This window comes from Ochotona curzoniae, unplaced genomic scaffold (assembly GCF_017591425.1).
Source record: "Ochotona curzoniae isolate NIBS_2020 unplaced genomic scaffold, NIBS_Ocur_1.0 contig_46, whole genome shotgun sequence".
NCBI lineage: Eukaryota > Metazoa > Chordata > Mammalia > Lagomorpha > Ochotonidae > Ochotona > Ochotona curzoniae.
The window spans coordinates 8806559-8822024 of NW_024466340.1; the positions used below are offsets into that span (position 1 = coordinate 8806559).

At 62.9% G+C, this 15466-nt stretch overlaps 1 protein-coding gene across 1 annotated transcript; it reads left to right on the forward strand.

Moving 5' to 3' along the window:
• Positions 1-747: 747 nt before the first annotated feature.
• On the forward strand, positions 748-15466 carry PIWIL1 (piwi like RNA-mediated gene silencing 1). The gene is made up of 20 exons (XM_040987146.1): positions 748-816; positions 925-1036; positions 3147-3272; positions 3668-3882; positions 3995-4116; positions 7728-7808; positions 8063-8260; positions 8351-8462; positions 9204-9330; positions 9503-9620; positions 9801-9915; positions 10490-10677; positions 10958-11030; positions 11111-11311; positions 11399-11502; positions 12031-12101; positions 12181-12334; positions 14086-14211; positions 15123-15270; positions 15350-15466. The coding sequence occupies exons 1-20, from the start codon at positions 748-750 to the stop codon at positions 15464-15466; spliced, it is 2577 nt and encodes an 858-aa protein (XP_040843080.1).

A 15466-nucleotide genomic window follows, 5' to 3' on the forward strand; every position in this document is an offset into this window, starting at 1 on the left:
GGAGGCCGTTCCCTGGCCGGGGAAGGCTGGTGCTTGTACAAGCCTGGACCCGAGAGCGAAGGTGAGGGTGGGATTGGGTGTAGCGAGAAGCTGAGCGTGGAGGCGGCGACTGTTGTCTGTGCGTGTTTTTGGGCCAGCGCAGGATCCGGTGTGTCCATGTGCTGGGCCAGCACAGGATCAGGTGTGTCCATGTGCTGGGCCAGCGCAGGACCTGGCGGGTCCACGTGTGCGTCTCCCATACAGTCCTGGCCAGGGCCTGTGGCAAGGTGGTTCCACCTGCACTCAGCCAGCGTCCAGGGTCGCTTGTCTGAAATGGGGAAGTCAGGGTTGGGTGCCTGGCCCCTTAGTGACAGGGTGACACTGGGGTCTCTTCCCTGGTGAGGGTGGTGGGCAGGTGACAGCCCTGAGACCTCAGGCAGACGGGAGGTGGGTGACTGCGCCTTGGTGCCGCCTCCTGTGGGCACACGACGGAGGGGAATTCCCTGTGGGTGGCATGTGGGACCGGGCGGCATGGGGCAAAGTCCCCAGGCCTGTGGGGAGTGTGGGCCAGGCGCCAGTGTCTTCCTCCCACTGCTGCTCTAGAGAATTCTGCTGAAAAGCACCTTGTTCCACGACAGCCGGCACAAGCAGCCCAGGAAACCCCGGGTGAGAAAGAAGGTGCCGCTTCCAGTGATGAAAACCCTTGGTCTGTGGATTGTGCATGTCGCCTGTCTCCTTCACACAGGTTTCCTCTGGAGAAAGAACACGATGACTGGTCGGGCCCGGGCTCGGGCCCGTGGACGGGCCCGTGGGCAGGAGACGGCACAGCTTGTCATGGTGAGTGCTCCCTGGCCCGAGGGGAGGGGGCTGCGTGAGCCTGGGTCCGGAGCTCCGGTGGGACTGGCTCTTGCAGCCAGTAAGAAGGGCTGATTGTGTTGCCCGCAGAGCCAGCCTCCCGGGTATGCCCCGCCACGACCTCAACAGCCCCTGGCAGAGAGTGAGCTGGTGGGCCGCGGACGGCAGAGAGGAGCACCGGGACCAGCCTCCAAGGCGCAAGGTGAAGGGAGCGAGCGGCCTGCAGGCGCGTGGAGCGTGGCCACGGAGTGAGTGGTCACTGCTGGGCCCTGCGGCAGGCAGTCCCAGCCTCTCCCTGTCCTTGGGCTCGCTGGGAGCCAGGCCCGGGCTCTGCTCCCTCTCAGGAGCTCAGCAGGTTGTTCTCCCAGCAGCTTGAGTTTTGCAGTAGTTGACCCAGAGCCTGAGCAACTGTCATGTAGCCGTGTCCCCAGGTCAGCTGACAGGACAAGGCCAGCAGCTGGTGGATTCAGCCGGTTCCAGCTGCCAGTACTGCACCTGTTCTCTGAATTGTTGCAAATACCAAGTCTAGGTCGCTGGTGTGAGGGTCTCCGACGTCGATGCTGAGTGGTCCGGGGGCAAGAAGAGTAAGGGAACAGGAGATAACTGGGTGTGCCTGCTTGTGGCTGTCCCCCCCAGGTCTGCATTAGGAAGCTGGCATGGGAGCAGAGCCCAGAGGTCTTCCACCCCCTGGTGCCCTGCCCCGACGGCCACAGCAGGCAGAAGCCAGGGCCGGGTTCCTCTGTGGGTGCTCAGAAGCAGGGAGCGGCTGAGGCTTGAAGCGCTCAGGGCCCGGATGGGGTGCCACCACCACTTTGGCATGTCAGGCTTTTAATGGGTTCCTTTCCCCTGTAACCCTGACGCTTGGGGAAGGCTAGGCGTGTCTGTTCAGCACCCCTAGCAGGATTTCACTGGGCAGTTACGAAGGACTTGCTAAGGCTGCTCAAGCTGGCTGTGGCCTATGGCCTGAAGATACATTCGCTGGCAACGAGTTTAGAGAAGCAACAGTTCCTAGCGGCCTTGGATTCTGGGCCACTCGGCTGTTCTCTAAACGGCAGGTTGTGTGAGGAGGGACTTGGCAAGTTGGCAGACCTGGACCCCATGTGCCCATTCTTCCCTCCTGTGAGGTTTGCGTGCCACAGTAAACGCCACCGGGTGTCCTGGGCTCAGAAACCAGGCAGGCATCTCAGGTTGCATGAGTCACCCTGCTGGACGCTGGCACTCTGCAGGACAGGTTGAGCAGGGTCTCCTGGTGCCCGTGCGGAGGTCTGCTGCCTCTGCAGCTGGCCGCTCACCCAGGGAAGCGCTGCCGTGAGCGTGGGGGTCAAAGTTGTCACAGTGGACAGCTGTGAGGTTGGCTTTTGTATCCAGAACTGCGTTTTTCAAGGAAAAGGCCAGCCGTGCCTCGAGGATGCTTTGTTGTGTTCTGGTAGGCGCAGTGCTGGGCCAGCATTCCTGGCCAGCAGAGAGCTGTGCCCTGAGTCCCCCACTCCTTCACAGAGGTGGCACGTGGCTCAGGGCGGCTGAGAACCACCGCATCCTCACAGGCAGATTCTGGGCACGGCCGGCGGGGCAGGGGTGTGACCGCGCGGCAGGCCGCAGCCAGCTTAGGCTGCAGACGCTCTCAAGGCTGTCCCTGGCGAGTCTGCTGGGCAGGTGGCTCCCAAAAGAAATGTGTTTGAAGAGAGATCGACCTGTGCGTGACGGCCACGGCAGGCCTTGCCGAAGGCCCGTGTTCATGAGTGCAGCACAGCCCTTGACCAAGGGAAGTATTCAAGATGGAGTGGCTCGGTCGTTGAGGCTCTCGGCCCACAGCCGAGGGTCTGAGCATGGGCTGCCTGTGTCAGTTCATGCCTGCTGCTCCCGGCACTGCAGCCAGAGGATTAGCCTGCTGTGTCACTGCTGTCTGCTGCTCGTTCTTAAAGGATCCAGAGGCGAGGCGGTGGGTCACAGACTAGGTGCCAGGCTAGGATGTGTGCATGGACTTAAACTGCGCGCTGCCAGACTGTGGCAGGTGCTCCTGGGAGTGCGCGTGAGGGGCCACAAGAGTCCAGATGCGCAGAGAATCGGTGGTGTAGGTGTGCCAAGTCCACATGGGCACCTGCTCTAGGGATGTTTGCAGGGTGCATGTCTGAGGCAGCAGAGGGTCCGGGGCATGGCAAGAAAGACCTGGGCGACATTTAACTAAAATTGCCCTCTTGGCCCAAGAGCACTGGTGCGGCTTGTCAGCGTGCTGTGGCTGTTGCAATCCGTGACAGTTGCTGCATGTCCTGTCTCCACGGTGGCCACACATAATTTCTCTCTCTCTCTTTAAGAAATGCAAATATCTGCTGGATTTCAGGATTTGTCATTAGCAGAGAGAGGGGGTCGGCGCAGAGACTTCCATGATCTTGGTGTGAATACAAGGCAGAACCTGGACCATGTCAAAGAATCAAAGACAGGTGGGCCCCACGGGCACAGCTCCGGGACCAGCCCTGAGCCGCGGGCTTGGCTTCGACTTGCAGTGTGGCCAGGGCCCTGCCGCCGTTTGTGTCTCCTTGCTTCCCCCCTCGGCCTGGGTGCAGGGGGTTTGGAGCTACCTGCTTTTCAGGGCTGCTGTATTGAAAATAGCGTGGATCGCTGGGAACTCCCAGCCGAGAACAGATTTTGTTGTTTGTTATGTGGGTGCCGCTGGGGTCCCCAGAGTTGGAGGTGTGAGCACTCTGCCATGTGGGTGGCTGCAGCTGGCCCTGTGTCGGTAGTGCCATGCTGCCGCCCTGCGCAGCACGGATTCCGTGGGCGAGCACGTGTGAGCCGGCGCTGTGGGTGAGCCGACACTGGTGGCCGCCTTTCCCAGGTTCCTCTGGCATCATTGTCAGGCTGAGTACTAACCACTTCCGGCTGACGTCCCGGCCCCAGTGGGCCCTGTACCAGTACCACATCGACTACAACCCGCTGATGGAGGCCAGGAGGCTGCGCTCTGCCCTGCTCTTCCAGCACGAAGACCTCATTGGAAGGTGTCACGCCTTCGATGGGACAATCCTGTTTTTACCCAAAAGACTTCAGCACAAGGTTAGTGCAGCTGTGGGTCAGGGGAGGGAGGCACCCCACCAAGGCCGGAGCTGCGGCTCCCCAGCCCCAGGCGCCTCCCTCTGAGCCCTGCCTCCTGCCGCTCTGTCCTCAGGTCACAGAAGTCTTCAGCCAAACCCGGAACGGGGAGCGTGTAAGGATCACCATCACCCTGACCAATGAGCTCCCGCCGACGTCGCCCACCTGCCTGCAGTTCTACAACATCATCTTCAGGAGGTGGGGGCACGCAGGGCGGTGCGCCGTTGGTGGGACTGCTGGCTGGCTCTGACGGGCTGTTTTGGGGTGCAGTTGCCTGACACAGAGCCCCCCGCCTTGCTTGAGGCCGGAGCTTGGTGTTGGCGCACTGTAGTGCTCTGTGACTCACGGATGTCCCCAGAGTTGACCCAGCTCGTGCGTTCCCCCACGGATGGGCTCGCCTGGGTGGTGGTCCTACCGGGCATGCTGCCTGCCTCCGGGCCATCGCTGCAACTTCCTCTTCTCTGGGTGAGAAGCAGGCAGGACAGGACAGAACTGTGTGAGAAGCCAGGGGCACAGCGCTTGGCTTTCCACTGACCTTCCAGCCCCTGGCTCACTCCCCAGATGTCTGTCCCCACTGCAGGGTTGGGTCTCCCGTGGGGTGGCAGAAACCCCAGGATCTGGGCTGCCATCTGCCTCCGGGGGGGGCGTGTGGAGAAGCTGGGAGCCACATGCGGGTGTGAGGCGTGACGGTGCCTGCTCCAGCCTTGGCCAGCTGGCATAGCAGTGCTGCAGTCATGTGTGCCCATACAGGGTGACCACTAGCCCTATGGGATGGTGGGAGGAGGGCCATGTGCCCATGAGGGCTGATGGCTGGTCCTGAGGGGTGTGGCCGTGTGCCCATGAGCAGTGACCACTGGTCCTGAGGGGTGTGGCCGTGTGCCCATGAGCAGTGACCACTGGTCCTGAGGGGTGTGGCCGTGTGCCCATGAGCAGTGACCACTGGTCCTGAGGGGTGTGGCCGTGTGCCCATGAGCAGTGACCACTGGACCTGAGGGGTGTAGGCATGGCCTTGTGCCCATGAGGGGTGACCGCTGGTCCTGAGGGGTGTAGGCATGGCCGTGTGCCCATGAGAGGTGACCGCTGGTCCTGAGGGGTGTGGATGTGGCCGTGTGCCCATGAGCAGTGACCACTGGTCCTGAGGGGAGTGGATGTGGCCGTGTGCCCATGAGCAGTGACCACTGGTCCTGAGGGGTGTAGGCATGGCCGTGTGCCCATGAGCAGTGACCGCTGGTCCTGAGGGGTGTGGATGTGGCTGTGTGCCCATGAAGGGTGACCACTGGTCCTGAGGGGTGTGGCTGTGTGCCCATGAGAGGTGACCACTGGTCTGAGGGGTGTGGATGTGGCCGTGTGCCCATGAGGGGTGACCACTGGTCCTGAGGGGTGTGGCCGTGTGCCAATGGAGGGTGACCACTGGTCCTGAGGGGTGTAGGCATGGCCATGTGCCCATGAGGGGTGACCGCTGGTCCTGAGGAGTGTGGCCGTGTGCCCATGAGCAGTGACCACTGGTTCTGAGGGGTGTAGGCATGGCCTTGTGCCCATGAGCAGTGACCGCTGGTCCTGAGGGGTGTGGATGTGTGCCCATGAGCAGTGACCACTGGTCCTGAGGGATGTGGCCGTGTGCCCATGAGCAGTGACCGCTGGTCCTGAGGGGTGTGGATGTGGCCGTGTGCCCATGAAGGGTGACCACTGGTCCTGAGGGGTGTGGCCATGTGGCCATACAGGGTGACCACTGGTCCTGAGGGGTGTGGCTGTGTGCCCATGAGAGGTGACCACTGGTCCTGAGGGGTGTGGATGTGGCCGTGTGCCCATGAGGGGTGACCACTGGTCCTGAGGGGTGTGGCCGTGTGCCAATGGAGGGTGACCACTGGTCCTGAGGGGTGTGGATGTGGCCATGTGCCCATGAGCAGTGACCGCTGGTCCTGAGGGGTGTGGATGTGGCCGTGTGCCCATGAGGGGTGACCACTGGTCCTGAGGGGTGTGGATGTGGCCGTGTGCCCATGAGCAGTGACCACTGGTTCTCAGTGGTGTGGCCGTGTGCCCATGAGGGGTGACTCCTGGTCCTGAGGGGTGTGGCCGTGTGCCCATGAGGGGTGACCGCTGGTCCTGAGGGGTGTAGGCCATGTGCCCATGAGCAGTGACCACTGGTCCTGAGGGGTGTCGGCATGGCCATGTGCCCATGAGCAGTGACCGCTGGTCCTGAGGGGTGTGGATGTGGCCGTGTACCCATGAGGGGTGACCACTGGTCCTGAGGGGTGTGGATGTGTGCCCATGAAGGGTGACCGCTGGTCCTGAGGGATGTGGATGTGGCCGTGTACCCATGAGCAGTGACCACTGGTCCTGAGGGGTGTGGATGTGTGCCCATGAGCAGTGACCGCTGGTCCTGAGGGGTGTAGGCATGGCCGTGTGCCCATGAACCGTGACTGCTGGTCCTGAGGGGTGTGGCCGTGTGCCCCTGAGCAGTGACCACTGGTCCTGAGGGGTGTAGGCATGGCCGTGTGCCCATGAGCAGTGACCACTGGTCCTCAGTGGTGTGGATGTGGCCGTGTGCCCATGAACAGTGACCACTGGTTCTGAGAGGTATGGCCGTGTGCCCATGAGCAGTGACCGCTGGTCCTGAGGGGTGTGGCCGTGTCCCCATGAGCAGTGACCACTGGTCCTGAGGGGTGTGGCCGTGTGCCCATGAGGGGTGACCGCTGGTCCTGAGGGGTGTGGATGTTGCCGTGTGCCCATGAGCAGTGACCACTGGTCCTGAGGGGTGTAGGCATGGCCGTGTGCCCATGAGAGGTGACCGCTGGTCCTGAGGGATGTGGCCGTGTGCCCATGAGGGGTGACCGCTGGTCCTGAGGGGTGTGGATGTGGCCATGTGCCCATGAGCAGTGACCACTGGTTCTCAGTGGTGTGGCCGTGTGCCCATGAGGGGTGACCACTGGTCCTGAGGGATGTGGCCTTGTGCCCATGGGAGGTGACCACTGGTCCTGAGGGGTGTGGATGTGGCCTTGTGCCCATGAGGGGTGACTGCTGGTCCTGAGGGGAGTGGCCGTGTGCCCATGAGCAGTGACCACTGGTTCTGAGAGGTGTGGCCGTGTGCCCATGAGGGGTGACTCCTGGTCCTGAGGGGTGTGGCCGTGTGCCCATGAGAGGTGACCGCTGGTCCTGAGGGGTGTAGGCCATGTGCCCATGAGCAGTGACCACTGGTCCTGAGGTGTGTGGATGTGGCCGTGTGCCCATGAGGGGTGACCGCTGGTCCTGATGGGTGTGGATGTGGCCGTGTGCCCATGAGCAGTGACCACTGGTCCTGAGGGGTGTGGCTGTGTACCCATGAGAGGTGACCGCTGGTCCTGAGGGGTGTGGCTGTGTACCCATGAGAGGTGACCGCTGGTCCTGAGGGGTGTAGGCATGGCCGTGTGCCCATGAGAGGTGACCGCTGGTCCTGAGGGGTGTCGGCATGGCCGTGTGCCCATGAGAGGTGACCGCTGGTCCTGAGGGGTGTAGGCATGGCCGTGTGCCCATGAGAGGTGACCGCTGGTCCTGAGGGGTGTCGGCATGGCCGTCTGCCCACTAAGTGAGCAGCTATGCTCTGAGGTTGGGATTCATGGAATCGGTGTGTCTCTGAATCTTGGTTTTTCCCACCTATGAAAACCTGGGCTCCAAGGATTGACTGTGCAGCCTGCTTTGGACAGCGGCCCCTGGGTGAGGGCTGTGGTGCCCGGGCGTGCAGCCCGTGCCGCGTGGGACAGCAACCCCTGGGTGAGGGTCATGGTGCTTATTGCTCCTCTGCCCTCTAACTGTGCTGACCTTCCACCTTCCAGGCTTTTGAAAATCATGAATTTGCAACAAATTGGACGCAACTATTACAACCCAAGTGACCCAATAGATATTCCCAATCACAGGTTTGTATAAGTGGAAGGTTCCCGGTCCAGGGAGAGCTGTGTCCCCATCAGAGCTGGGGGGACTAGAACGCACCTGGCCCAGCCCAGCTCAGCCCAGCACGGGGGCTCACGCTGAGGGGACAGCGCCCTCCGGTGGAGCTTCAGCGAGTGCAGGCCAGGCGGTGCTGTCAGCCCCAGCATGGCTGTAGCCCCCGGCCCCACTCGCAGTGTCCGTGAGTGTCCACGCTGCCCTGACCGTGACCGCTCGCCGGCAGGTTGGTGATCTGGCCCGGCTTCACCACCTCCATCCTACAGTACGAGAACAACATCATGCTGTGCACTGACGTCAGCCACAAGGTGCTGCGCAGCGAGACAGTCCTGGACTTCATGTTCAACCTGTACCACCAGACGGAGGAGCACAAGTTCCAAGAACAAGTTTCCAAGGAACTGATTGGGTTGATCGTCCTCACCAAGTGAGCCTGCAGCTGAAGCGAGCCCCCGGGGCCGGGGCGGTGTGTCTGGGAGGTGTCCCGGAGCACGGGCCAAACTGGACCCTTCCTTAGGTACAACAACAAGACGTACCGCGTGGACGACATCGACTGGGACCAGAGCCCCAAGAGCACCTTTAAGAAGGCTGACGGCTCCGAGGTCAGCTTCCTGGAGTACTACCAGAAGGTGAGGGCAGGTCCATCCGGGGGGCTTTTGGCCAAGACCGAGGCTTCGCGGACATGCGGGAAAGACAGGCCAGGCCTGGGGCAGCAGAATGCAACCTCGTGGGTGCCATGCTGTGCACTCCTGGCATTTCCTGCCATCAGCTTCATGCAGACTCAGTCCGGATGGCCCCTCTTCTGCCGGGGGCATTGGCTCTAGGGGCGATGGCTGCCTGATAGGACAAGGTTGATGGCCTCCTGAGAAGGGGTCTCGGCCCAGAGCAGGCAGCACCAAGGCAGCATGCCCTTGGTCCCGTCCTATTTCGGGCACTGCGGCACCTGCCTCTGCTGGCTGCCTTTTCCCCCAACTTGCCCCCTTGCTCCTGGACTGGGCCACATGGGAGAACTTGCCTGAGCCATGTGGCCATGTCTGCCTCCCCTGCTCTGGGAATTCCACCGTGATTCTGGGACAGAGCCCTGGAAGTCACAGCATGGCACCTCCCCATGACAGGTCCGTGCACTGTCCCTGGCTGGTAGGACCCGAGGACGGTCCAGTGGTCCTGGCGTTCAGGGCTACACCCAGTGAGTGGGAGGAGGGGCTGGGAAAGTTGTGTGCCCAAGTGCCTGCCTACTGGGAGCATGCGAAGGGCAGCTGCACTGGGCAGAGGTGGCTGGCAGCGCCCCACCCTTGCTGCCCCAGAAGCGAGCCTCAGCCACAAGCCCTGCCGTGCTGTGAACTTGGGACCCGACACTTGTGTCTCTGCAGCAATACAACCAGGAAATCACGGACCTGAAGCAACCGGTGCTGGTCAGCCAGCCCAAGAGGAGGCGCGGCCCCGGGGGCACGCTGCCAGGACCCGCCATGCTCATCCCTGAGCTCTGCTACCTCACAGGTACGGCTGTGCACCCGCACCTGGACGCTGCCCTCCCAGGGGGCACCTCGGGAAGGCCCTCTGCTTCCACATGGCAGCACCCACATGCCTCAGGCCATTCAGACGTGGTTCACGCAGTGTAGACATGGTTGTGAGTCCTGTGGCCTTAGCCGTTTGTATGCTGTGCTCAAAGGTCTGACCGACAAAATGCGGAATGACTTCAATGTGATGAAAGACCTGGCGGTGCACACGAGGCTGACCCCCGAGCAGAGGCAGCGGGAAGTGGGACGGCTCATTGACTACATCCACAAGTGAGGGCGGCTGGCTGCGTGGCACCTCCTGTGCGTGCCCAGCTCGCCTCGGGCAGGGCAGGGCGGGGTGGGGAAGGACGAGCCGTGGGGCAGGAAGGGCCTGTGCTGGCCACCTGAGCCCTGTGCTGCTGGGCCTCGTGGGGCTGGCCTGCGCTCAGGCCCCGGCGTGCTGCCTTGCAGAGACGACAACGTGCAGCGGGAGCTGCGGGACTGGGGCCTGAGCTTTGACTCCAACCTGCTGTCCTTCTCGGGACGGATCCTGCAGGCCGAGAAGATCCACCAAGGCGGGAAGACGGTACGGTGCTGCTGGAAGGGCCGCGAGGGCCAGGGGCAGGCAGGAGCGCACAGTGTGACCACTGCCGCTCTGCCCACTCCCTCCTGGCCCTGTGCTCGCGGCCAGACGGGGCTGCCCCGCACTGTGGTCGCCGAGTGACACTCCCCAGCTGGTGGGCTTTCCTTGTGCCTGGGCCGTGCAGAGGACTGTCCCCACGGGATCCCTCTGCAGCTGCTACTGCTGACCCCCCTGCTTGCACGGGAGGACCTCTGGTGGAAGGAGGCCAAGTGCCTCCCAGCAGCAGCTGCTCACCCTGTCTTGTGCTGAGAGGGAGGGAGGACGGTGCTGTGAGAGGGAGGGAGCACGGCGCTGTGAGACGGAGGGAGGACGGTGCTGTGAGAGGGAGGACATGGGATGGCCCTGAGAGAGGGAGGAGCAGCAGCGTGTGCCCCGGCCTGAGCACCTGGCACCTGCTGACCACCACGTGAGGCTCCTCGGGCGTGTGTGCTCTGTACCTGCCCAGGTAGATCTGCAGACACTGGGGCTTTGTCACAGAAAGCCACGTGGATCTGACTTGCTGTCACCTTTCTTCCAGTTTGATTACAACCCGCAGTTTGCAGATTGGTCCAAGGAAACCCGGGGAGCACCATTAATCAGTGTGAAGCCGCTGGATAACTGGCTGTTGATCTATACTCGACGGAATTACGAAGCAGCCAATTCACTGATCCAGAACCTGTTCAAAGTCACGCCGGCCATGGGCATACAGATGAAAAAGGCAATCATGTGAGCACGTCCAGTTGTTCCGCTCTGCGCACGATTGCTCGTGCCTGGAAGGCATGGGGTCTCCCAAGTACGGGAGCAGTGGCACGCAGAGCTCACTGGACATGGGCTGTCACCGTGGCTGCCACATGTGGAAGCAGGCCATGTGGTTGATGGGGAATGGGAAGCAGAGGAGAGCAGGCGTGCCGTGGGCCACGTCGTCTCCCCAAAGGGCCTTCCTGGCCTCCCCTCTCGGGTCCCTTCTGGGCCCTCTGCTGATGCTGCGTCCGTTGCCCTGTCCCAGGATTGAAGTGGACGATAGGACGGAAGCCTACCTGAGAGTCTTGCAGCAGAAGGTCACCTCAGATACACAGATAGTGAGTAGCTGCCGCGGCCGTTTGCCGAGAGCTCGGCGCCAGGTGTCCACCGGTGACCGGGCCGTGCTGTCTGTGTGCAGGTGGTCTGTCTGCTGTCCAGTAACCGCAAGGACAAGTACGACGCCATCAAGAAGTACCTCTGCACAGACTGCCCGACCCCGAGCCAGTGCGTGGTAGCCCGGACCCTGGGCAAGCAGCAGACGGTCATGGCCATCGCCACCAAGATCGCCCTGCAGATGAACTGCAAGATGGGCGGCGAGCTGTGGCGAGTGGACATGCCTGTAAGTGCGTGAGGCAGGGCTGCTGAGGTCTGGCTGGGCTGGGCGCAGCCGAGGGCGGGCTGTGATGGGACAGCGCTCTCGTCACAGCTGAAGCTGGCCATGATTGTTGGCATCGATTGCTACCATGACACCACGGCAGGCCGGAGATCCATCGCGGGATTTGTCGCCAGCATAAATGAGGGGATGACACGGTGAGTGCGGCAGGGTGAGGTGGGGGGCTGCCAGGCCAGGGCTGGCACCCCAGGACCTGTGAAGGATGGTGACTGTGCTGGCTCTTCTGTCCAACAGTCTGAGGAAGGAGGGCAATGGCTCCCGATCCTACCTGTGTGAGGCTCAGCTGCGTCCAGGGCTGCCCCCGCCCTGCAGCTGCCTGCCGGCTCTTCTGAGGTTACGGCCTGGCGAAACTGCTCCCTGCAGGAACGGGCAGTGCAGAGCGAGCATTGACTGCTGGGCCGGGGGACGTTCCCTGTGTGCTGAGGGGGTGGCCTGGGGGGGACCGTTCCCTGTGGGCCTAGGGGTATGGGTGCTGTCCCACCCCAGTCACTGGCTGAGGAGTGTGAGCTTGGGACATGGTGCGGCTGACGGCTCCCGCCACTCCTGCAGCAGCGTGAGGCGCAGCGGGCGGCCTGAGGGGTGGAGGAGGGTGGCGCCAGCGTGGTGGATGCGGTCCGCGAGCCCCAGGCCTGCGCCTTCTCACCTCTGTGTTTTTTCCTGAATAGCTGGTTCTCGCGCTGTGTGTTTCAGGACAGGGGACAGGAACTTGTGGACGGGCTGAAGGTCTGTCTGCAAGGTGGGTGTGGCGCGGCCCCGGGGTGCGGGGTGGGCGGGCTCGGGGCAGGCCCGGCTGGCTGACGGCCTGGCGCTCGCAGCTGCCCTGAGGGCCTGGAACAGCTGTAACGAGTACATGCCCAGCCGGATTATCGTGTACCGGGACGGCGTGGGCGACGGCCAGCTCAAGACCCTCGTGAACTACGAGGTGCCACAGTTCCTCGACTGCCTCAAGTCTGTCGGCAGAGGCTACAAGTAAGCATGTTGTTGCTGCAGGCGTGGCAGAGGACACGCCGCTGACGGCGCCTCCCGGGCCTGGGCCTGTCCCTGTCCTCGCTGTACGCTGTACCCACGGGAGCACGCGGGGAGGTGGTGCCCCTCGCTTCCACTCCCCTGTGACGCTGCAGCCACAGAGGTTGAGTTCCTAGGAGCAGCTGGTTCGACCTCTGTTCCATGGTGTGAGTGACCAGGGCTGTGCTGCTGCCGTCCAGGTGACCTGCCTTGGGCCCAGCTGGCACAGCAGTTGGGGCCCCTGACCGCCAACACAGCCGTCCCCAGAAGGCAGATTCTGATGGACTGAGTTGTCTGTTGCAGCGGCTGGAGGTGGCCTGGGATGTAGGCATGTCACACTTGGACCTGTGACTGGGCACTTGGAGCATGTGACAGGGTTTGGGGCACGCCCCTGCGGGTCAGGGTACAAGTGGGTTCCCTGCGGAAGCAGGCTTCTGGGTGTGGGGGCCTGTGCCATGCACACGGGGTTGGGGATGCCTCCCCCTCACGCTGCCGGCCACGTCGGATGCACTGTCATGTGTGGACAAAGACGGTCCTTTCCTGGCTCAGCCCGTGTTTTGATCTGGCGTTTGCCACTGTTTGCCCGTGTGTGCTCTGGGGCTGGCCACTCTGGGGATGCCAGCACTTTCTAGCCTTCTAGTTCAGGAGTGACTCCAAGAGGCAGGGCAGGGTGGGCAGGCCAGGCCGGAGGCAGCCCCCGTGGGATGCAGCCCCCGTGGGATGCAGCCCCAGCAGGACGGAGGCCCCTGGGGAGCCTCGGGTGCCAACTCTGCATCGGTTCAGTGCTTTGTCCCAGTGCCAAGCCAGACTGCTGAGAGGGTGGGAGAAGCAGGCCTCAGCTGCAAGCGGAGCGCTGACAGGCCTGTCTGTCCCTCCGTGGGACCCCACATCTTCAGTGAAAGGCTGGACACGACCCAGCACCCCGGGAAGCGTGGCTGCTTCCCTCCAGGGAGCCCAGCACCCGACAAGCGTTCCGAATTGAGAGGTGTGGCATCGCGTGCAGCTTTCATATGTGTGTGGTCAGCCCTAGTTAATCTCTCGTGGAAAGAATGGATGGAGTCCCCTAGTGCCACCTCCTGAGGTCTGACCCTGCTCCCTCAGCACTGCACCCAAGGGAAGCCACGACAGCGAGACGGGGCAAGGCCTGGAGTGTGCTGTTGGCCTGCTCCTCTGACTGCCACCACCCCAGCCGTGGGTGTGCAGTGTCGTCCTGGGGACTGTTGCCACCTGTGTGGGCAGGTGTGCATGTGCTGGCCACGGCAGTGCCAGTGGTGCAGTGAGGCTGAGCTGGAACCGTGTGGCCGCAGTTGAGCCCAGAGCTGGGGAGGCCCGGGCACAGGCAGCGTTGAGGAGGGTGAAGCCTCGGTGAATCCCATGCTGTATTGGCGAGGGCCAGGAGTGTGTGTGTGTGTGTGTCTCTCTCTCTCTCTCTCTCTCTCTCTCCCTCTCTGCATCGGAAACCAGTCATCTTGAACAGTCAGAGCTGGAGAGCGCTCAATTAGCTTATTAAAGATCTTACTGTGCGTGTTGTACTTGCCAGTAGGAAGACACCCACCCAAAGTGCCTTCAAGTGTGATCTTTGGAGACATGCCGTGTGTGGGTAAATCGTGGCCTGGGCCTGCTGTGGGTGCTCTCACCCAGCCCGAGGCTGCCGGGCCCCCGAGAGCAAGCAGGTGCCACGGTGCCGACTGACCTGATTACTTGCCATCCTCAAGCCCCAGACTGACGGTCATCGTGGTGAAGAAACGTGTGAACGCCCGTTTTTTTGCTCAGTCTGGAGGGCGGCTCCAGAACCCTCTGCCCGGCACTGTCATTGATGTGGAGGTGACCAGACCGGAGTGGTGAGTCCTGCGGATCTCGGGGAGCAGATGAGCCATAGCTGGACGGTGTCCTTGGCCCAGATGGGCTCCCTGGGCGGGGGCAGCCTGTGGCCTACAGCCTCGTCCACACGCAGGCTTGGCTCGTGCATGCCGAGGGCCTGAGACCCTGGGGGCAGGTGCTGTGTGCTGGGTGAGCCATGAGGCCCCCTGCTGACTGGCCGTGTTGCACCCGCTCCGTGCTCCTGTGGGACAGCTGGGGCCGGGGGAAGGGCAGGGAGCTAGTTGGAGCACTGCAAGTGCCCCCGCGTGTCCAGGAGCCTCTCTGTGCAGTGTGTCCCTGCAGGCGGTCATGAAGTGGACACTCTCAGATGGGCCTCTCCACCACCCAAGGGCTGGTGCCTTCCTGAGTGGGCCTGTCCAAGCCCAGGGCGGCAGCTGCCTCAGGCTGGGTCAGCCCTGAGCTGGTCCATGGGGTGCGAGGACGAGGATGCGCGGCTGCTTCCCCAGAAGCTGATGAGGTGGCGGCAGCTCAGACGCCGGATGTGAGGTGGACACGGGGGCCGTCAGTCAGCATTCGGGGCAGTCACACCGCAGTTCTGTCCCCTTGTGTTCCTGGAGAGAAAGTCCGCTGGTCCCATTCCCTGTGGCTGCTGCAGGCTGGCACCCCTGGCTTCCGGGAGTGGACGGGCTCGCGTCCCTCCCTGCAGGCCACACCACCCTTCTGCCAAGCCCAGGCTGGTTCTCCCTCGTCTCCCTCCCACACCTGAGCCACAGACCTTAGTGATTCTGCAGGAGCGCTGGCAAGAGCGAGAGACGGTGCTCTCAGCTGGAAGCCCCTGGGCGGGAGGAGCCCCCGGGAGGGAGGCAGCTGCATGCAGTGCCTGCGTGCCGAGGGCCTGAGCCCTGCCCACGTGACGCACCGCGTGCTGCAGGTATGACTTCTTCATCGTGAGCCAAGCAGTGAGGAGTGGCAGCGTCTCCCCCACACACTACAATGTCATCTATGACAGCAGCGGCCTGAAGCCGGACCACATCCAGCGGCTGACCTACAAGCTCTGCCACGTCTACTACAACTGGCCGGTGAGCGCTGCCGGCCGCCCCCGCCAGCCCTCCTCCGGGCGGATGGGCGGGCCGTGACGGAACCTTCCCCGTCCTGCAGGGTGTCATCCGTGTGCCCGCACCCTGCCAGTATGCCCACAAGCTGGCCTTCCTGGTGGGCCAGAGCATCCACCGGGAGCCCAACCTGTCGCTGTCTAACCGCCTGTACTACCTCTAG

Coding starts and splice junctions, on each gene's coding strand:
- PIWIL1 (XM_040987146.1), top strand. CDS start 748: ATGACTGGTCGGGCCCGGGCTCGGGCCCGTGGACGGGCCCGTGGGCAG. Junction 9,331..9,502: donor TGAGCTCTGCTACCTCACAG/GTACGGCTGTGC, acceptor CTGTGCTCAAAG/GTCTGACCGACAAAATGCGG. Junction 15,271..15,349: donor ACGTCTACTACAACTGGCCG/GTGAGCGCTGCC, acceptor CCCGTCCTGCAG/GGTGTCATCCGTGTGCCCGC.